A 21,952-nucleotide genomic window follows, 5' to 3' on the forward strand; every position below is an offset into this window, starting at 1 on the left:
TCTCGGGATTGTGCTGTTAGAGCATCTGATTTTTTTAAAATGCTGTTTCAGTTGTCTAGGTTTCAGGGGGTTTTGGTTTTGTTTTTTTAATGTTAAATGAATTCTGGTTTAAGATAAGAATTTCCAATCATTTCTGAAATGACCCTTAGTGTACTTCAATCATTTTGTACTACACGTTTTTATGAAACATTTTCAGCACAAAAGATTTTAAAAATCAAAATATCAACCAACTCAGAAAAAGATGTTCTGCAATACCAAATACTTAACATTTAATTCTTTATGTAAAAATAAATGAGCCGGGCGGGTGGTGGTGGCACACGCCTGTAATCCCAGTACTCTGGAAGGCAGAGGCAGGCAGATTTCTGAGTTCCAGGCCAGCCTGGTCTACAGAGTGAGTTCCAGGACAGCCAGGGCTATACAGAAAAACCCTGTCTCGAAAAAAAACCAAATCCAAAAAACAAAACAAAACAAAAAACAAAACAAAAATAAATAAATAAAACACACAAGTCTGGGCTGGAGAGGTGGTTCAGCAACTAAGAGCACTGGCTCCTCTTGTAGAGGGTCAGGGTTCAGTCCCCGGTCACAAGGGAGCAGCTCACAACTGCCTGTGACTCCAATGGGTCCGAAACCCTCACTCAGACAAACAGGCAGGCAAAACATCAAAGCACATAATATTAAAAACAAAGAAACCATAAAAAAGGTTTAAAAAATAAACAAGTCCATTCATCTCATTAGAATACAAAATTCCTTATAACTTTAACAAATGGTAAAAAAAAAAAAAAAAAGAACTGTTTTGAAACCAATTCCTTTGATTTATTAACAATAAATGTTTTCTTGTCATACCAATTTTATATACCTAGGATTGCATAAAAGTTTCTCAAGCGCAGGGAGGTGATGGCGCATGCCTGTAATCCCAGCATTCTGGTAGGCAAAGGCAGGCAGATTTCTAAGTTTGAGGCCAGCCTGGTCTACAGAATGAGTTCGAGGACAGGCAGGGCTAGACAGAGAAACCCTGTCTCAAAAAAACCAAATCCCAAACACCAAAAAAAAAAAAAAAAACCTCAAGCAAAAGATGATCAAGTATTTACAAGTTAGGGAGCCCTGGACTGAAGAACTGCAGTAAGTCTTTTGCCTCAAGGGTACTTGTTGATCTATTCTAATACATTGATCTTATGAGAATACCTACACTGGGCGAGACACTGATCACAGCATTTGCATACTACCTTTGTCAGTTTCAATCTTCAGCTTTTTTGTTCCAGATTTCTGGATTCCTTCTACATGATCAGGTTTAATCATATCAATAATTTCTCTCTTATCCATCATGAGATTTGAGTTAACATTATCCATCACAGGAATGTGAGTAGTCGCGTGAATAAGGGGCTCATCCACCGAAACTGCAACTTAAGTAAGAACATCATCGTTACTGAGTTGTTAAAATGAAGTAATTAAAAAATATACAGGCACACTTAAATTTAATTACAAATGAAGTGACCCTAAAATCTTATTAGCTCTATTAAGTTTCAAATTCTCACTTCATATTTAACATGATTTCTAAAGTATCAGTTTAATATTCTGAAAGCATCCAAGTCATCTTAAATGGGTAGTGTATCTTCTCTAATACTGCTGAGAACTTTTTCAATCTATCCTTTGGCTACTTGACTCTTGCTTAACCTTTCTGAGATTGTCCTCTGTTCTGAGATGAAATGTCACTGTGCATCCCAGGATAACCCTGAACACAGGATCGTCACGCCTCAGGCTTCTGGAAGATGAAATTATAGATGTGCTACAACACCAAGCTATGTCTCTGAACAGAAGATAACTATTTTATAACATTAGCACTGTTAGAAAGTCCATTTTTACTTATGAGGATACTGAATTACCCCATAAGTGGCACTGAACTCATATACAACCCTCTACCCTTCTGATTACCCAGGCCAGCACTCAGCTCCGTGTCAAGTTTCAGTACACTAGGGATTAAGCCACAGCTTTCCGTACACTTTCCAGCCCACGCGTTATCATTTTAAATTCAGTTTCTTTCCTATGCTAGGTACAAATCCAGTCCTTTTTGCTTGCAATAGTTCCTCACTCCAATAGGCATGCCTATAATTTCTATAGCACACCATACTATGCTTATCAAGAACACAGGAAGAGCTGGATATGGTGGCACATGCCATTAATACCAGCACTCCAGAGGCAGAGACAGATGGATCTCTGAGTTTGAAGCCAGCCTGGTCTACATACCGAGTTCCAGGAAAACCAAGGTTACACAGTCCTTATCCTCAAGAAAGGAAAAGAAATCAGGGGAGCCTGTACAGAGGTGTCATGCCACTTGGTAGGAACTTGACATTGGCCAAGGACAAGGGCTTCAGGGCAGGAATCTGATGTTAGGGGAAAATAGGGAAGTAGGTTACAGCAGGAATTTTTATCCTAGGGTGGAGTGCTCAGAGTGAAGGTGAAATTCATTGTTCCTCCAGGTTACAAATTCCAGAATTAAGCAGGTGACCCACTCAGCTGCCTGAGCAGTGGAGCCAAGGATGCCAGACGACTTCCCTGGAACTCAGCCATGAACTCAGTTCATGCCAGACATGGTGAGTTAGAAACCAGCTGAACATCATGAGACAAAACACCAAAATAGATAACAAAAAAATTGTTAGTGTGTCCAATTAACAGGTTAGTAATTATAATAAAAAATAAGATATTTAGAAAAAATTAAGTGCAAATATTTTTCAAACCTATGAATATTTACAAATATTCTGCCCTTTTAAAATTATAGATTTAAACACAAGCACTCTTAGCACATCTTAGCAATGCAACTACAAAATTACAGAGCATTTTAGACTTGAATTAGTGCCATCTCAATGGTCGCAGTGCACACAGGGAGAAATTAAAGAGCGTGTGGGGGTCTCCAGAGCCACCCCACACTGCTCTATAATTAGCATTCATAAATCACATCTACACATCTCACCGTTTTCTGTCTTTTGCTTCTTTGACAAGCCTTTCTTCTTTCCTGGTCCACCTTCTTGTTTGGTGTCTTGATTGAAAAGTAATACTTCTTGCTTTTTGGAAGGTGCCATCTGCATTTCCACCTTTTTATCTTGCTCGTCTATATTAAATATAAGTGGGGAAAAAATCATCACAGCAAATGATGAACACACCAGAAAAGAAGAAATTAATCATTTCTAGAATGCTTTACTACAAAAAGTTTAGTCTTACATTTAGTCCGTCGCTACAAACAAACATCTCATCCCGGCTTTCTTACTCTACAACATCAAATCTTTATCTACATGGCACTTTACTTTCATTTCAGAGCCATTCCCAGCCCACAGTATGGTCACGTTTTCAAGATAAAACCCTTCCCTTACTGGTACAACTCCCACATTACATATCCATTCCTTTCTATATAGACAAAAAATATAGCCAGGACTTTCTTTTCTACAGACCACTAATTCACTAATTGCTGCCTAATTTTTATCTTGCCCACTCCAATAAAGGATTATCTTAAATCTGTCCCAAATTTTACTACTATTAAAAAAAATTTTCCCGGACTGGAGAGATGGCTCAGAGGTCCTGAGTTCAATTCCCAGCAAGCCCATGGTTGCATAACCATCTATAATGAGATGTGGCACCCTCTTCTGGACTGCAGGCATACGTGCAGGCAGAACACTAAACAAATTTAAAAAAAAAAAATTTTTTTTTCCAGCTGGGCATGATGGCACTTGGAGGCAGGGGCAGCCGGATCTCTGAATCCAAGGCCATCCTGGCACAAGGGAGTTCCAGGCCAGTCGGGGCTCCACAGGGAACCTGTCTCAACAGGAGCACTGGGCTTCCATACTTTGTTCCATTCCTTTTGACTTTCCTTTGTGGGCTGCTTTTATCCTTCACAGTAACTGCATTCCACCCGGCCTCACACAGCGCAGCCTCGCAGCTGCTGTCTATGAGTGGCACCTGCAACCGACAGCACTTCTCTTCTCCAACATCTCCTTCCCTCAGAGCTGACAAGCGTGTCCTAATTACTGCTTGGAAAATTGGAAAATGTCTGCTGAGGAGCAGGGGACAAGAGCTTTAGCCTCAACGGGCCACTGCACGTTCTGTCACAGCCATAAACACTCACTACGAACCACCGTGAAAGCTACTCACATAGGTCATTTAGAAGTGCCTGAGCTCCTAACTGTATGGCCACTGAATCCAGTCGATAATTTCTACATTTCTCCAAGTATTATTATTTTTTGATTCTTCCCCAATTATTCTGTAAAGTCTATTCTTAGCAACACAAGTCAGGATGAGTTAGCTCAGACTGCAGTTTGCCAAACCTAACCTAACTCAATCCCTGTCCCCTTTGTTCTGACCTTCCTTACCCCCAACACTGCTATGAAGTTGGTCTTGTCATTCTCAAGTTGTATGCCTCTCTACCTTCTACCACAGTCTGGCCTGACCAACTCTAGGACACCGTCTGAACAGTCTTTCTGCCTACATGAAAATGCTCTGTGGAATCTGTTCTCATAAATTCTTCCCAAGAACTCGTTTTAAGATAAAAAAAAAATCTAATCAGAGGCTGGAGAGATGGCTCAGTAGGTCTAAGCACTTTTTGCTCTTGCAGAGAACCCGAGTTCTGTTCCCAGGACCCACATGATGGCTCACAATCATTTGTAACTCCAGTTCCAGGAAATCTGACACCCTCTTCTAGCTTCTGAGGCACCAGGAATGCATGCAAGTGGTATACAGACAGACATGTAGCCAAATATTCATATTCATAGTCACATAAAGCTAAATCCTTAATATAATTTTAAATATATATATATATGTATATATATATATACATATACATACACACACCCATTATACATAAAAATCAAATGCAAACATCGTTTAAGTCACCATTCCTCTAAAGTACACTCAATAGACAGACCGACCAACCGATGAACCTGATTGTAATAACATGACTGAAATCTCCAATAGTAACTAGCCTAAGGCCCATTTCCTAAGGTGGTTTTCTAGAACCATCATGGCCTTTTCAGCTGTGTTCACTACACTAATACTCTGGAGTCACATATCTCCCTGTTACATATCTACACTGTTCTAATATCTCCCCTGAGCCCTAACAAGTAGCTTTCTGTCCACGTAGGGTGAGACCCAGTATTCACCTGGTAAAGTGACTCAGCCCTAAAGACAGCTTAGGCACGACCTCCTCTCTAAGCCCTTTATCCACGAACCCCATGAATTACTGTTGCTTTGGCTTCTGCATTTATATTATTTCTTCCATACATCTACATAAATCACATTTCATCACTGGCCTACACATTCTCCTTCCTAAGGCATGCAGCGTTCACTATTATTTCTCTGGTAGCATATGTGGTCATAGCTGCAAGCAAGCCTTAAGTCCACTGTAAGCATTACCACTGTGAATAAGCACACACACAGATTTCAGTCCCTTCATACAGCGCCAACTCTCTGCAGCTCTACACATCACTTGTCATTTCTCAGAAACTTTCCACTGTGCACTTGTCCTGACATCCATGAGGGTATCCAACAGTTCTAGAGTGCACTGCCAAGCCCAAAGCCTGAGTGTGCTCAGCTCCCTTACAGAGAATGACACTGTATTTCAGTATAAACCACATACTTCTCCTGTATACTTTAAATGCCTCTACATTACTTATACAAAGTTGATGCTATGTAAATAGTTGTACTGTACTGTCTACAAAATGACAACTTAACTGTCCATACTAAAAACATTCCTTCATATACTTTCACCAACACAATCATTTTTTAAAGTATTTTCAATCCAATACTTATTTATATATACATATATGTATATGTACCTATATACATGAGTGCATACGTATATGTATATATATTTTTTATTTTATTTTAAAAAACAAACAAATGAAAATGCACAACTAGCTAGCACTTTACCAAGCTTTAAAATTAATGCCTGGCTCTGCACACTCCAAGTGACCTTTGAAGTCCTGAGACCCAGATCTCATGACTTGCTATGCTAGTTTCTACAGCTGCTATGTGACTCATCTCTGAAGGCCCTGCGCTTACAGATGTGCAAATGTTTAATAACTGAATCAAGCCGGGTGGTGGTGGCACTCGCCTTTAGTCCCAGCGCTTGGGAGGCAAAGGCAGGCAGATTTCTGAGTTCGAGGCCAGCCTGATCTACCAGGACAACCAGGGCTACACAGAGAAACCCTGTCTCAAAAGAAAAACAAACAAACAAACAAACAAACAAACAAAAAACAACTGAATCAAAAGTGAGAAACAATGTTTCACCTTTTCAGCTCCTATCATACTGATTACAAAGTGTTCACTAATATGTCCCTGTCAATAATTAAAAGCCCTTAAGCCACCAACCTCGGGTTTATAAATTTCCAGTGAATCTTTTAGATAGTTATAGATGAAATATAAATTGTTTATCCCTGGTAATTTTTATCAGCAATTCATGCTAACAAAAGCAAACTGTAAGGTGACCGATCTGTTTCCGAGTCACTACACACAATCATGCAATGAGTTAAAAGGTTATGTACCGCTTCCGTTTTTAGACTTCTTCTGCCCTGCTTTCTTCTTCAAGGCAGCTGCTTCCGGGGGTGGGGCCGGCTGTTTTGTAACTAGGACAGGTTCTACTTTTTTGCCTGGAATCTTTGATGCATCACTTTCTTTGATGATCTGCTCTTCAAGTGAGGGTTTTTGTTTCTTCTCCTTCTTCTTTCTTTCCCTAACACTACTGGAAGTTTCTGCCACACTCAATGGAGCAGGGACAAACTGCTCATCCTCCACGGCCGAGGCATCGGATAGTTTAAAGTCCCGTGGTACGTGCTCAGAATCAGACTCGTGAAGGGTCCCATTCTGGATTTCTTTCTTTTTATTCTTCTTCTTTTCTGCCTTCTTTTTATCTGTTTTTGTAGAAATCAGCTTTTGTTCTCTTCTTTGTTTGGCAAGAACTTCATCATATAATGTTTCTTTCATGAAAAGCCAGAAGAAAAGGAAAATGACGGTAATAACTACTGATGGGATAAGGACAACGAAATACGTTGACTCATACAGCTCCATGGTCTTCTCTTAACATGAACTATGCAGAATCTAAACAAGGGAGGCAAAAAAGAGAAAACAGTCAATTATATAAATAAGTAAACTTCTAGCACCCTGCCCTAACAGTTAGCACTTCCGATTTAATCCGATCTTACTCATAACACAAGTTAGCTGTTTAAACTATAAACGGGAAATGGTGACAAGTGTGGCAGATCCTTCCCTTCTCACACCATGTGACAAGACACTAAAAGCAGAGAGGGGCAGGGGAGGGCAGGTCTTCTGCACTGTCCTCCCTCTTTTTGGAAGGGTAAGAGGTGACACAGTCATGACAAGTACTGCTAGGAGTTGACCTCAATGTGGTCTACCATAGACTATACCTAAGACTCAATTTCGGTGCTTGTTTTAATACTTAGTTCCCCTTCAAGTATATAATGCTAATATATAGTACTTACAAAACGTGAAAATAAAGATGTATTAGCAATTACCAACATACTTCTGTCATTAAAAGTTGTAAACTTTTAGACCCAGCACTAGGGAGGCAGAGCTAGATGGATCTCTGAATTTAAGGTTAGCCTGGTCTACACTGTAAATTCCAAGACAGCCAGGGCTACACAGAGAAACCTCAGGGCTCAGGAGAGAAAAAAATGTACCATACTTTTAAAAGAACGGAAAGATAGAGGTGGTTAACACAAGGGCTAGCAGCTTTATTCCTCTAATAAGCAGCCTGAAAAAAAAATGTAATGGGATACAGCAAGAATATGGAAACAAGTTAAAAAAAAAACAAACAAACAATGATTTGATACAGCATTTGGCATTACAACACAACAGATGCTTTCCATAAATCCTCTGATCTTCATGCATGAAGCAATTTAGCTTTGTCCATTGAATAGAATGTTTACGGGCTCACTCACAAACATGTGCATCTCTTAAAGGTATATTCATTTAGTTTTTCCATTCCATTGTTTTATAGTAAAGGAATTTAAGGTTCTTAGATTGAAAATTACCTGAATTTGGATATATAGCTTTTTGTATGTTCCAGTTTGCCTGTGTTGTTTGGTAAATATACAAGAATCCTCGAGGGTAAGACCACTTTCAGTTTGTTTAGTCTTGCATTTTGATAATTTTTCCCACAGTTGTTCTTTTGGTTTTTCATTTTGGTTTTTCAAGACAGGGTTTCTCTGTGTAGCTCTGGCTGTCCTAGAACTCATTCTGTAGACCAGGCCAGCCTTGAACTCGAGATTCATCTGCCTCCTGCCCTGCTATTAAAGGTATTCATCGTGAGCTGGAGACAAGGTTCAATGATTAGAAGCACTGACTGCTCTTTCCAGAGGTCCTGAATTCAGTTCCCAGAACCCACATGGTGGCTCACAATCATTTGTAATGGGATCTGATGCCCTCGTTTGGTGTGCATGAAAACAGTAATCCTATACATTAAAAAAGAAAAGAAGCCGGGTGGTGGTGGCGCACGCCTGTAATCCCAGCACTCTAGGAGACAGAGGCAGGCGGATTTCTGAGTTCGAGGCCAGCCTGGTCTTCTACAGAGTGAGTTCCAGGACAACCAGGGCTACACAGAGAAACCCTGTCTCCAAAAAACCAAAAAAAAAAAAAAAAGAAAAGAAAAGAAAAAGGCATTCGTCACAACTGCCTGGCTTCCAGCTGTTCTTTTTTTCTTTTTTTAAGATTTATTATATATGTATATGAGTATACTGCAGCTGTCTTCATGGTTGTGAGCCACCATTATTTATAATAATATAATTTTATATCATAAATTATAATATTATAAATTCTATATATTTTAATATATTATAAATTTTTATATTATAAATTCATAATTATTTACTTATTAAAAAAGAAAGAGGCCGGGCAGTGGTGGTGCACGCCTGTAATCCTAGCACTCTGGGAGGCAGAGGCAGGCGGATTTCTGAGTTTGAGGCCAGCCTGGTCTACAGAGTGAGTTCCAGGACAGCCAGGGCTACACAGAGAAACCCTGTCTCCAAAAACCAAATCCAAAAAAAAAAAGAAAGAAAGAAAGAACAAATGAACAAACAAACACGGTGGAGCCAGTTTAAGGCGTCAGAACCACCCGAGCATCCACAGCGAATGGTCGGCAATGGTGCACACAGACTGGAGAAAGGCAGCCTTCTTCTACGTTAGGAAAACCAGACAGCCAATCACTCTATCTGAAAATCCACTTGAAACAAGCCAAGGACCTGTAACTCTGAAACTGCTAACAGAGAACACATCAACACACACACACAGGCACAGGCTGACCATTACATTCTATCAACTGCTCAAGGAGAACTAGTAAGTGACAAATGAGATTGTGTCAAATAAAATGCTCTATACAACAAGGGAACAGTGGAAAAGACAGCTAAAAAACAAAGAAATCTCTACAGACTACTCATTGAACAGAGGATTAACATCCAGAACTTAGTCAATAACCTAAAACAAAATAAAACAAAACAAAAAAACCCAAAAGCTCCTGCCGGGTGCTGGGGAAAGGCGCACTATATATTGTTAGTGGAGACATGGCGGAGCCACTTTGGAAATCTGTATATGAGACCCTAAAAAGCTAAAAATACAGAACTAGCATATCCTTAAGTAAATATTAAAGGAATTGAAAGCAGCACAGTAAGGATGATTATATATCAATATGCTCACTGCACCAATATCGATAACAGCCAAGTTTATGGAATCAACTCAGGTGCCCACCAACTGATAAAGAAAACATGGTAAATATCAGCAGGGAATTCATTCAGCAATAAAGAAGAAAATCACCTCATCTGGAGGACATAGATGGAACTAGAGACAACCATGTTAAGTGGAATAAACCAGACACATCAAGTATCAAGTATTTTCTCCTTTGTAGAATACAGGAAGAAAAACAGGAAAATAAGAAGGGCAACACAGGGAGGGACAGAGGGGCATGAGGTAACAGGAGCATGCATATGATCAAAGATGCCATATCTGTGCATGGAAATGTCACATTCATGAACAGTATGCAGGATAGTTTTATGTCAAATTTGAGAGATCCAAGAGCCATTTTGCAAAAAGAAACCTCAACTGAGAAAATATCCACACCAGATAGCCCTGTAGACAAACCCATTCCTGGGCTACTGATCATGTGTGCTATTAAGAAGGCAGGCTGGAGGCCAGACGGTGGTGGCACACACACCTGTAATCCCAGCACTCTAGGAGGCAGAGGCAGGCGGATTTCTGAGTTTGAGGCCAGCCTGGTCTACAAAGTGAGTTCCAGGACAGCCAGGGCTATACAGAGAAACCCTGTCTCCAAAAAATAAAATAAAATAAAAAAAGAAGAAGAAGGCAGGCTGGTGGCTGGTGAGATGGCTCAGCGGTTAAGAGCACCAAACATTCTTCCGAAGGTCATGAGTTCAAATCCCAGCAACCAAATGGTGGCTCACAAGCATGCTGGAACAAGCAGGGTCTGGACTGAGCCGGCCCCGAAAAATAAGGAGAATGGGAAGGGGCAAGGGAATAAATAAATAAATAAGACAACAGGCTGAGCAAGCCTTGGGGAGCAGGCAGTACGCAGCACCCTCCACGACCTCTGCATCAGCTCCTGCTGCCAGGTTCCTGCTGAATTTCTGCACCGACTTCCTTGACAGCTGAAACTGTTAGGTCTCACTCACTCAGTACCTGTGGCTCCTCCAAGCACTTCCTTACCCTGATGGCCATGTTCAGCCTGAACTCTTCCAGATGCCTCTAGATGCTTTCTCCCTCTAGTCTACAATAAAAACCTCCTCAACCAAACCTAGAAAAAGTCATATCTTCATTTACATTCAAAAATAAACCCTTTCCTCCCCTCTGAGTTTGATCATGGTATTTTACAACAGTAGTAGAAACCCTTACTAAGACACACACTAAAGAAAAGCAGTTAATATAAAAAAGTGACTTAATAAATATGAATTAGGATTTCCACAAAATAAAAACAAAAAGTACAGTGGTGGTGGTGGCTCCCTAGCACTCAGGAGGCAGAGGCAGAGGGATCTCTGTGAATTTGTAGCCAGTCTGATCTACAGAGCAAAGTCTAGGACAACCAGGGCTACACAGAAAACCCAGTTGAAGGAAAGACGAAAGGAAGGGAAGGAGGAGGGAGGGAGGGAGGGAAGGAAGGAAATAATGAAAAGCAATCCAAATTTCAAAACTAATAAGTGGTTGAAACAGGCTCAAGAGCATGGGTATGAAGGCGCATGCCTATACCACCACCACCACTGGAGGGTGTACAGGGAGTTGGAGGCAGGCCTGGTACAGAAAATGAGTTCCTGTATATGTCAAAGGACATCCTTGCCTTCCAAGCAAACCAATATATATACAAGTACTAGAGAGCAACCACTGACAAGGTAATTTTGTAAATAAAAAGGAGCCCAAAATAATAACTATGTTTCTATTTTGCAATATTCCATAAATTAAAAAAAAATCACTACATACACACACACACAGAGAGAGAGAGAGAGAGAGAGAGAGAGAGAGAGAGAGAATATTTTTCTTTACTTTAAAAAAAACTAGCCAGACGGTGGTGGCTCACGCCTATAATCCCAGCACTCTGGGAGGCAAAGGCAGGCGGATTTCTGAGTTCGAGGCCAGCCTGGTCTAGAGTGAGTTCCAGGACAGCCAGGGCTACACAGAGAAACCCTGTCTCGAAAAACCAAAACCAAACCAAAAAAAAAAAAAAAAAAAAAAAAAGAAAAGAAAAGAAAAAGAAAAAGAAAGAAGAAGAGGAGGAGGAGGAAGAGGAAGAAGAAGAAGAAGAAGAAAAGAAGAAGAGAAGAAGAAGAGAAGAAGAAGAAAAGAAGAAGGAGGAGGAGGAGAAGAAGAGGAGGAGGAGGGAGGAGTGCAGTTCAGGAACAGGACAGAGAACTTTCATAACTCTCAGTGTTAACACCAAGGCCTAAAGCCTGCAGGTCTCCTTCAGCACCCAGAGAATCACTGCTTCCACGGCCACCCGCCTGGTACCTGGGTAAGAGTAAAGAACTGCTCCACATTTCCCAGTGAACATGTAGCATATGAATGTGTGTCCTGAGAGACAATGTTCTCACTGAATCTCAGAAAACTACTAAAGTCACACATCTCCTGAGATCAAAACAGAGAAATGTGCTGGGGCTGTAGCTTAGTAGTAGCTTGCAGTCACTGGATTCAAACACCAGTACCCCCTCTGAAAAGAAAGAAAACAGTTAAAAAATAAAATAGAAAGAAAAGAAAGGAAAGGAAAAAGAAAGGAAAAAGAAAAGAAAAAGAAAAAGAAAAAAGGAAGGAAATGTGGACAAGTAGCCTCCTTCTCCTTAGCAGTGAAGACCTAGGCCTACTATCAATTCTACTGAAGATGGTGCTACCTCACAATGGCGCTACCTCATGATGGCGCTACCTTGACCAACTCCTGAATGCACTGGCATTTCCCTCTTCTGAAAAAGATATGACTAATATCTGACAAAAGCTAAATGTAGGAAAATAAAACCAAGACCTTTTGAAGGACTGGAAAACACCAGGATTTTGAGTGTCCAACATTTTCATTCTACTTTAAAGAAACCAGTATTAGAAGCCATAGCAAATGCTTTTAGAATACAATCTCTGGAAGGAAAATCAAGAAATCCCTATTTTAAGAAAACTCATTAGTCTAAATAAAAAAGATACAAGTATGGATTAATGTTAAATGCCTTAAATACAAATACTGAATGTGTATGTTTTGTCTTGGTGCAGTCTGGGTTTTGGCTTTTTTTTTAATGACTTATTTATTATATATAAGTACACTGTAGCTGTCTTCAGACACAAAAGAAGAGGGCATCAGATCTCATTACAGATGGTTATGAGCCACCATGTGGTTGCTGGGATTTGAACTCAGCACCTCTGAAAGAGCAGTCAGTGCTCTTAACCACTGAGCCACCTTTCTCGGCAGCCCGGGTTTTGACTTTTTTGAGATAAAATCTCACTATGTAGCTCTGGCTGTCCTGGAACTCACTATGTAGACTACTAGGCTAACCTCAAACTCAGATCTACCTGCCTCTTCTCTTCATCCAGATCCCTATAAATTGCTGGGATTAAAGGCAGATGCCATTACACCTAACTAAGATACATATGTTTTGGGTTTTTTTGGTTTTTTTTTTTTTTTTTTTTTTTTTTTTTTGGTTTTTTTGTATTTGTTTTTTTCGAGACAGGGTTTCTCTGTATAGCCCTGGCTGTCCTGGAACTCACTCTGTAAACCAGGCTGGCCTCGAACTCAGAAATCCGCCTGCCTCTGCCTCCCAGAGTGCTGGGATTACAGGCATGCACCACCACCACCCAGCGATACATATGTTTTTTAAGTCCTTGTTTTAAGTAACTTTTTAATTAACCAATGGTCTTAATTATATGGAGTGAGTAACTCAGTCTCCACCACAGTATAACATCATTCCCTCTACCAAAAGGTTTCCAGAGGCTCCCTGGCACTCTCTTGGGTTCTCTGAAAATGCCTAGGAAAGGAACAAACTATTCCGTATCCAGAATGCAGCATCCACCAATGGAAAGGAACTGCAAGATACAGGCTGAATTCATTTGACAGCTTCTTAGCACCTATTATAAGCCAGACACTGCCTTAAACATGCAGGTTAAAAGAAAAATCAGTTGTCATGGCATATATATATAATCCCATACTGGGAAGAAGGGAGGGAGGTTGCAAAATCAGGCCAGCCTGGGCTACATTTGGGGCAGGGAGTCAAGTCTCAATGTTGGGGGTTGGGTAAATGATATGTATAGTAGTAGAGCATGACTTTTTAGAGTTGAGCATTATATATACATTTCCTGGGAATGTTACATTTCCAATCAGAATCTCTACCAAAATTACTCTTTTTAAATAAAAGTTTGAATACAAAAGCAATTAAAAGCCCATAGGAGTCAGGTATACTGCTCAAGAGGCAGTGGCAGAAACACACAGGTCAGAGCTATTCAGTCAGCCCCTTTCTTTGTAGTTCCAAAGGGTTTATTAATTTATTTTATCAACTTTTAACATGTTTTAAAAATTTTCAAATAAAGATATCAAATGCCGAAATTAACCTGAGCCAAAGTCTATATAACTTGATGAACTTCTATAGTTAGTATTGACATTTTGAAATGGAAGTTGTGAAGTTTACTTTAAATTTTACAGTTTCAGTATCAAATATATTTTATGCACGTATCCACCATCAAAAACAAAACAAAAATATCCATGACAGAATTAGAACAAGAAAAGCAATTGGCCTTATAACCTCAATCATGTCTTATAAGCACCAAACTCACCTAACACCTGCACTCAGCCCTTCCTCGTCCTTAGATTTAGCCTTTCTTCTTCTCTTTTCCTCATGTTTACCATGCCTGCATATACATTAGCCTACATTTCCACAGATACAATTGTTTGGACTCCACTTATAGGAGAGAGCATTCAGTTCATTCCTGAGATTGTGGGGCCTTGAATACTAGCATACATTCCAAGTCTGTCCATTTTCCTACAAATTTCTTTACATCATTTATCTTTAGAGCTGAATAGTACTGTCTTTTATAGAGAGACCTAATTTTCATTATGCACTCATCCAGTAGCGGACAACTAGGTCGATTCCAATTCTTTGATATAGTGAGTGAATATAGGGATGCAAATAATCTCTATGATAGAGACTAGACCCTCGGAAAGGGGTGAAGGGGAGATAGTTTAAAGGCTAAAGCTCACAACCCTTCTTATTTTTATTTCGGTCTTACTGTCAGAGATCTACCCGCCTCTGCCTCAGGAGTGATTGAAGACACCATCATGACCAACAGCACTTTTTTTTAACTGAAAAGACTTAAAAGCAATTTAAGCTGTCAGCACCAATTCATCCACTTGACATACACTTGTAAATTAATACTTTCCTCTTCTAGACATCAGTGATGGCATAGTTAATTCAAACCCTTTGGTTCATGGCACCTTAAATTTCCCAAGTTTCTATTTATAAGAAAGATAGTTCATAGTCTTAAACCCATTTCCCCAGCTGCTTACACATACACTGTATCTTTTTCATCAGTACACCCTAGAGTTCCTTAGAACTGCAGCAGCAAAGACATGGGATGCAGTCCACTTCTACAGGAGCATCATTGTGACTTTTGGACAGGTACTTCTGGTCTCTAGGGATACTCTGGATTTGCCTTCAAGGGACTTTGAAACCACACACCTAAGAGGTTACTCTCAAACCCCTGAAAAGCACCCCCCTACCCCCAACCTCCTGCAATTCCTTATTACACCTGAGGTCAGATTCCTACAACAAACTCTCCTGGAACCAATGAATTTATTCATTTTTTACAAAATTTTGAAAATCTTTTTAATTAAAAATTTGCCATCAAAAAAAGCACAGTAGGCATGCAGGTAAAAATGTATTCAAGGGCTAGAGGTGTCAAAAGTATATATGGCATTCTCAAGCTTCTTGGCTTGTCCCAGTGTGTCCCCTCTGGAAAAACAATACATCCTCCAAAGGGTTCAAGTAAAAGTCCCGCTAAAAATTGACCAGCAGTATCTTAACATGGGTCCTTTAGAAGTCAAGCCTCATAAAATACACCTTTACTTGCTAGGTCCTTTTTGGTTTTGTTTTTTGTTTTGTTTGTTTGTTTTTTTCGTGACAGGGTTTCTCTGTGTAGCCCTGGCTGTCCAGGAACTCACTATATAGACTAGGCTGGCCTCAAACTCAGAAATCCGCCTGCCTCTGCCTCCCAAGTGCTGGGACTACAGGCGTGCACCACCACACCAGGCTCTACTTGCTAGGTCTTTATAAAAAACTAACAAAAGAGATTAAAACCTACAAACTAGCAAAACTGTAAACTGCTCAGCGTTGAGGGTTTTGTGTGGATTTTGCTTTTATGTATTAGATTTTGTTTGTTTAGGGGAAACTATCAGAGAAAGAGGTTGCTAACACTTAGGGAGGTCACAGAAATATACCAATGCAATAAAACAAACCAATGGCTTTTCATAATGCTGACAATGAATCAAGAAAGGGTTATATACTGGGTATACCTTAAGATATTAAAGTGTTTAATACACTTGAAGAATTTTCCTGATATATTTGAGTGTATGTCTCTGTAATGTAGAACACCTTATTCTCTAATGCACCTGATAATTAAGACATTTATGTCTACTGAGGGCTACAAAATTGAGAGACATTTCTAACTCAGGGTTAGCATGGGAAAAGAACCTACATAATTAAGCCCAGCTATTCCGTGTAAGGTCTCTAAAAGAAAGATGGAATGGGGAAGAGGCTTATTTATCAAGCAATACATCAGATATGAAAGGCTGCCGTGGACCATACAGAATACAGGTCAGCCGGAGTGCTCCAGAGCAGGTCATGGAAAGATTATCTAAGGTCTCATCACCAAATGCTTTTACCCACACTGGAGCTACTGTTGCTATTGCTTGCAGGTGAGGGGAGAAAAAAAGTGCAACCTAATCCAGGCAAAAAGTTAAATCACCCCTAAGTCACCTGCTACACAACTCAATGTCTAGTTCACCTTTGGGGTGTTCCTCTTTACCTGGGTGTGGATGTGTAAATTTCTCAAAACACTCCAAAACTCTGAACTGTTCAGCTGCAGCTTTTGAAGGTATGCTTATTCACATTGCTGCTAAGGAATCCACGTCTAGCAGCGAGCACCCCCCCCCCCCTTAGAATCCCGGTTTCCGCCTCCTCGCAGAACGACCCGAAGACACTAACAGCACACTTTTTAACCTAAACCGAGAGGCAGCGGGACAAAAGAGGACGCTGCTCCCCACGCCCGGTCTCGGATGGCCGGACTCTGCTTCCTAACCCCGAACGCGGCCAGATCCGGGACGCCCCAAATTCCATTGTTGGGCACCGAAGCGGACACGCCCCTGGGAGAGAGGGAGAACTTCGCAGGGTTTCCCCGAACCCCAAGAACCGGGTGGTGGGAGGGGCCGCGCTCCGGGACAAGCGAGGGGAGAGCCGCTCCAGCATGGCGCACGCGTGGCCCAGCCCGGGCCCAGGGCGCCCGAGGAGAGGCGCTCCCTCCGGTCACCCTCATCAGAGCCTTAATCCGCCAGCCCGCCCCGGGGCCTGCGAGCCCAGCTAAAAATAGGCTCCTCGGTCACCCCGCGGCCCGGCCCGAGCGGGCCGACCTCACCCTCGGAGGAGATGGCCCGGGAGCTCGGGCCACTCGCGGAGCAGGGGTCGGACCTGGGGGCCGCGGGGAAATCGCCGAACCCGAACCCTGGATCCGGAACCCGCAGGCGGATCCTCAGAGCGGGCCAGCGGCGGCGCGGCCTGGGCGGCCACTGCACGCTGCGACCCCCGTGCCGAGGCCTACCCCGCGAGCGCGCCCCCTGCCCCGCGCCCGAGCGCACGGGAGTCCCGGGCCCTGCTCCTCACCCTGCGCAGCCGGGAACCAGGCCGTGACGACAGGGCGGCGCGAGCTCTACCTCCGGGTCCGCGCGCTCCGAGGCCCCGCCGCAGTAGCTCAGGAGCCGTCGCGCCGCCCCGCAGGAAACGGCGGCTTCGGGGCGGGGCGGCTCCGCACGTCCGGGCGTCGCGGCCAGCGGGGCCGGGAGACCGGCCCCTTAAAGGGACAGCTCCGCGCAGCCCGCGGCCTCGAGATGCCCCACGCTGTTCTGCAGAGACGTCACCCCTCAGCCTGGAAGTCCCTGCGGAATCCCTTCATCCACTCAACGCTACTCTGCCTCCCTCAAGTGGCCTTGGTCTCACGTGACCCTCGCACAAAAGTACCATTTGGCCCACGACACGCACACACAACACACAACACACACACATACACACACTCACTCACACGGTTGGATTTCTCCTCCGAAATCCGCAAAACGAGTGATTATTAGAGACCGACCTAAATAAGTAGTGTGCAAATATTTTAAGGTTGCAGTGCTCGCTGGCTGCTGCCCATTCCTTGAGCAAGGGTAAATAACTAGAAACGGCAGTGCTAAGAGGGATTGAGCAGAATCCCGGCGTCTCTGCTCTTCGCTGCGAGGATGGAAGCTTTTCTCCGGTGTTGCTTTTCAGTGTTTTATTACTCTCTCAGACAATGCCACTCACTACCCAGAACATACTCTAAGCTCTCCTCAAAAGTTACCAAATGCTTGGCACGCTTCTGGAGTGTGGGGTAGAGATATAGAATCAGACGCACAATTACCCAGGGGCAGTCCTTAAGGATTTGAGCATCAGATAAGTCTCAACATTAACAGAATGTCTTCATTATAGGCTGGCTACAAGAATGCTGCGCATCTATCTGTGTTCGAATGATTTCTGCCCGAGCTTTTCAGAGCTCTTTAAAGCAGAAATGAAAACTGAAGCATCTGTAGCAGCAGCCCGATGAGGTGTTGAGAATTCCACCAGTGTCCAGTCACCACTTTTCTCTAAGGCTACATTCTATCAGATTTTAACCCAAGGAGCTTGCTCTTTTTCTTTCTCATATTACTCAGCACTCAGCGGCTCCAAGACCAGGAAAAACAAAAACAAAATAATAATAATAATAATAATAAAACATTATTTCTGAGCTGCTGTCTCCTGAGCCTGTGAGTGGGAGATTTGGCTTTGTTGGGAAGTGAGGCCCATTAGTGGCTTAATACAAAATGGAACTATATCATTTCTGTGATGGAATTTAAAGTTTCTTGACTAGCTTACAAACAACTCTGCAGTTGCTCCCCCTACTGATTCTATATCCCCCTAATGTTTCCAGTTAGAATTATTTTTTGTCTATCAGACTTTAGGAAAAGGACTCCATTATTTACATATAAATGATACTTAGGTTTGGTTGTAAGTTACACAGTAACATGGTCTTTAAGGAAACAGTTCTCCAAATGTCTTTCTGCTTAAAGTCAATGCAGAAGTATAAAAGCACCAACCACGTCTATTCTGGATGAACTTTTGACTTTTCAAAGGGGAGCAGCTGGATGCTTCATTCTTTGTAAGCTTTCTAATTGCTCACATCAAAACAAGAAGATTTACTAGATATGTTACACATGGCAAGCCCTATTGGGATTTAAACCAAGCCTCTAAGTTTTGAAGTATAGTAAAATGTAACATAATTAACTATAGTTAACACATATAATTAACCTAAGTTATAATTAACTGTGACTGCTGCTCACTACCCAACCATGTCGCCTGAAACCCACAACTAACTTGCTAAAAGGGATAGCACTCAGCATCTGAGTTATCTCTTAAAACAATCAAAAATTAAACCTTATTGAAAACTCTAAGGTATAATGTAGCTAGCTCCCTAAAGACCGTTTCTCCCCTCCCCCCACATTTGACAAAAGCACAGTTTACTGCTTTTAGCATGTAGCAATTTCCTTCTTAATGGAGTTTGGAAAAGATTTAAAGACGTGCAATACATCGAGAGATGAAGAGAGGCCTGCCTATTCCTATTTTGACCTTGTAGGCTTCCCAGAATTGGGGAGTTCTATAGAGATCGGAGGAGCATCTGAGTAAGAGATCGTACCTGCCTCAGCCAGCTCAGGGAAGGCAGGGATAGGCAGAGAAGTAACGCAGCTCACAGGACTGGAAGGGAGGGCGTCAGGCCTGCCTTCTTCTCAATAAAAGAGTAAGAAGGTTCTCAGAAACTTCAGCTGCAGATCGCCAGCTCTTATCCTGAGGGGCTGGTGCATCAGCGACAACGACGACGCGTTGCCCTTTCTTAGGTAATCCTCTCAAGAATGTGGAATGCAGGAAAGGGACTGGGAGGAAAAAGGAATGTGGAATGCAAAGGCTTGTATAACAAAGAGGGTCACACAGTCTTTTACCACTCCTATGTCCCTATTGAATCTAGGAGGGCTCTCTCGGAGGTGACAGAATTAACATTATGCCAAGTTTTGGTAGGGACTGAGGGATGCTGAGAGAACTTGGAGGCCAGGTCTGCTCTGATATGTAAAATATGCACCTCAGTCCCTTGTCCGAAACTAATACCCACTAAATACCCACTACCTAGCGGATACCCGTCCTATCGTTGCTTCTATACCCACAGCGGGATTCTGCAGCACTCCTTAGCAAAGTGAACAGTGACGTTCCTGGCCACAAAGCATCTTGGAGTTCATTTGGTAGAACCTCTCCCGTCATGTGACACCACTGATCGGTTCTTGAAAAGCTCCTCTTGCTTTGACTTCAATCACGTGACTTTTCTGAAATACAAGACAGCTTGGCGATCTGAGATGGGAACCCACTTCCCAGCAGAAAGACTCATGCTACAGCTAAGGCCCGAAGTATTTACCAGAAGTAGCTAACGCGGTGGAGTGATGGGAAATGGCTGTTAAAGACCCATTTCCAGGGATGTGCAGGGGAGATGGTGGCTTGCAGCACTGGGATCTTGCTCTACAAGGGGCAAGATAGGGTCCAAAGAGCTGCCAATTGCAGATAGAGCACACAAGAGCTCAGGCCCCTGAAGAGCAGAAGCAGAAGCAGAAACGAAAGAGTGGCGGGGTATGTGCGCATGCGCGCACAGGCACACAGCCACACAATGCTTTTGTTTGTTTGTTTGTTTGTTTGTTTGTCTGTTTGAGACAGGGTTTCTCTGTGTAGCCCTAGCTGTCCTGGAACTCACTCTGGAGACCAGGCTGGCCTCGAACTCAGAAATCCACCTGCCTCTGCCTCCCAAGCACTGGGATTAAAGGTGTGCGCCACCACCACCCCGCTACAATGCTTCTGATATTTGTAGATTTCGAGGTCTCCATTCCAATGAAAGGAGGTCATCTACCAGGAGACATCTACTTACTTGCACAGAAACCTACAGCCTCCATCTTGTCCTTTTTTTTTTTTTCTAAAACCATCAAACAATACAAGAGGAGTATGCTCTTCTGATTTGGGGGTCATAAATCTCTGTTAGTAACACCTAACCCCTGATCAATTCTCTCATAACTGGGTTATGAGACAATCGCCCACCCATGTGAGCTTGTGTCTGAGACTTTATTGGTTTTTTCATGGAATCATATCCCAGGGAATCCCTCAATCCTAGAGGGGAAAAACGGGTCAGTTGACCAACTCATTTTCGCAAACTCTGAGAATATGCAGTACATTTGCTGTAGAATGGATCTTATTATCCATGTCGGGTAGAATCCATCCCTACATTTCAAAGTACATCCTTGATGACACTCAAACCTCCTTTGAACCCCAGGGAGAAAATGTTTGAAGATAAAATAGGGTTGCCCCTTCACTCTCTTTTTGTTCCCATTCAAGTCAGTGGCTTGAATACATTTAATGACAGCAATGCTTCCTTGGAGGCAACTTGATGGGAAAGTGCTGGAGGTTACACTGCAGCTCATTTCATCTCTGTATTGCCCTGCTCCCCACCCCCAGAGCCTATTCCCTTGACTCGGGTTTTTTTGTTTTTGTTTTTTGTTTTTTGTTTTTTTGGATTTGGTTTTTTCTCGAGACAGGGTTTCTCTGTATAGCCCTGGCTGTCCTGGAGCTCACTCTATAGACCAGGCTGGCCTCGAACTCAGAAATCCACCTGCCTCTGCCTCCCAGAGTGCTGGGATTACAGGCATGCGCCACCACCGCCCGGCAGCTCTGGTTTTTTTGAAACAGGGTCTCTGTGTGTAACCCTGGCTGTCCTGGAAATCTTGGTAGACCAGGCTAAACTTGAACTCACAGAGATCCACCTGCCTCTGCCTCTGCCTCTGCCTCCTGAGGATTGAAGATATGCACCGCTACCACCTGGCTTTTATCCCTCTTTTCTGCTCTCTCTCTCTCTCTCTCTCTATATATATATATATAGATATATATATAGATATATATATCTATATATATATATATATATATAGAGAGAGAGAGAGAGATAATACACATATATTATCTCTATCAATGTTTCTTTCTCTATATATATATCTTTCTTCTATCTCTGTCTCTGTTTCCTCTCTCTCTCTCTCTCTCTCTCTCTCTCTCATGTGTGTGTGTGTGTGTGTGTGTGTGTGTATGTGTGTGACTAGAGA

The 21,952-nt window shown here is 42.3% G+C and overlaps 1 protein-coding gene across 24 annotated transcripts in view; it reads right to left on the reverse strand.

Moving 5' to 3' along the window:
* Ktn1 (kinectin 1) overlaps window positions 1-17,531 on the reverse strand; it is an 85,587-nt gene extending 68,056 nt beyond the window's left edge. For 9 of the 24 annotated variants that reach the window (XM_052191660.1, XM_052191663.1, XM_052191661.1 and 6 more), the window contains exons 1-4: window positions 17,391-17,527; window positions 6,525-7,077; window positions 2,966-3,103; window positions 1,224-1,400 (exon numbers count right to left, since the gene is read on the reverse strand). In XM_052191660.1, coding sequence (XP_052047620.1) covers window positions 1,224-1,400; window positions 2,966-3,103; window positions 6,525-7,047 — 838 coding nt within the window. In that variant the 5' untranslated portion in view covers window positions 7,048-7,077; window positions 17,391-17,527. Of the gene's footprint in view, window positions 1-1,223; window positions 1,401-2,965; window positions 3,104-6,524; window positions 7,078-17,390 lie in introns of all 24 variants that reach the window. The other 15 variants (XM_052191672.1, XM_052191669.1, XM_052191652.1 and 12 more) reach the window with 5 other exon arrangements.
* Between the last annotated feature and the right edge of the window lie 4,421 nt (window positions 17,532-21,952).

The sequence above is a fragment of the Apodemus sylvaticus genome, chromosome 8, assembly GCF_947179515.1.
Source record: "Apodemus sylvaticus chromosome 8, mApoSyl1.1, whole genome shotgun sequence".
NCBI lineage: Eukaryota > Metazoa > Chordata > Mammalia > Rodentia > Muridae > Apodemus > Apodemus sylvaticus.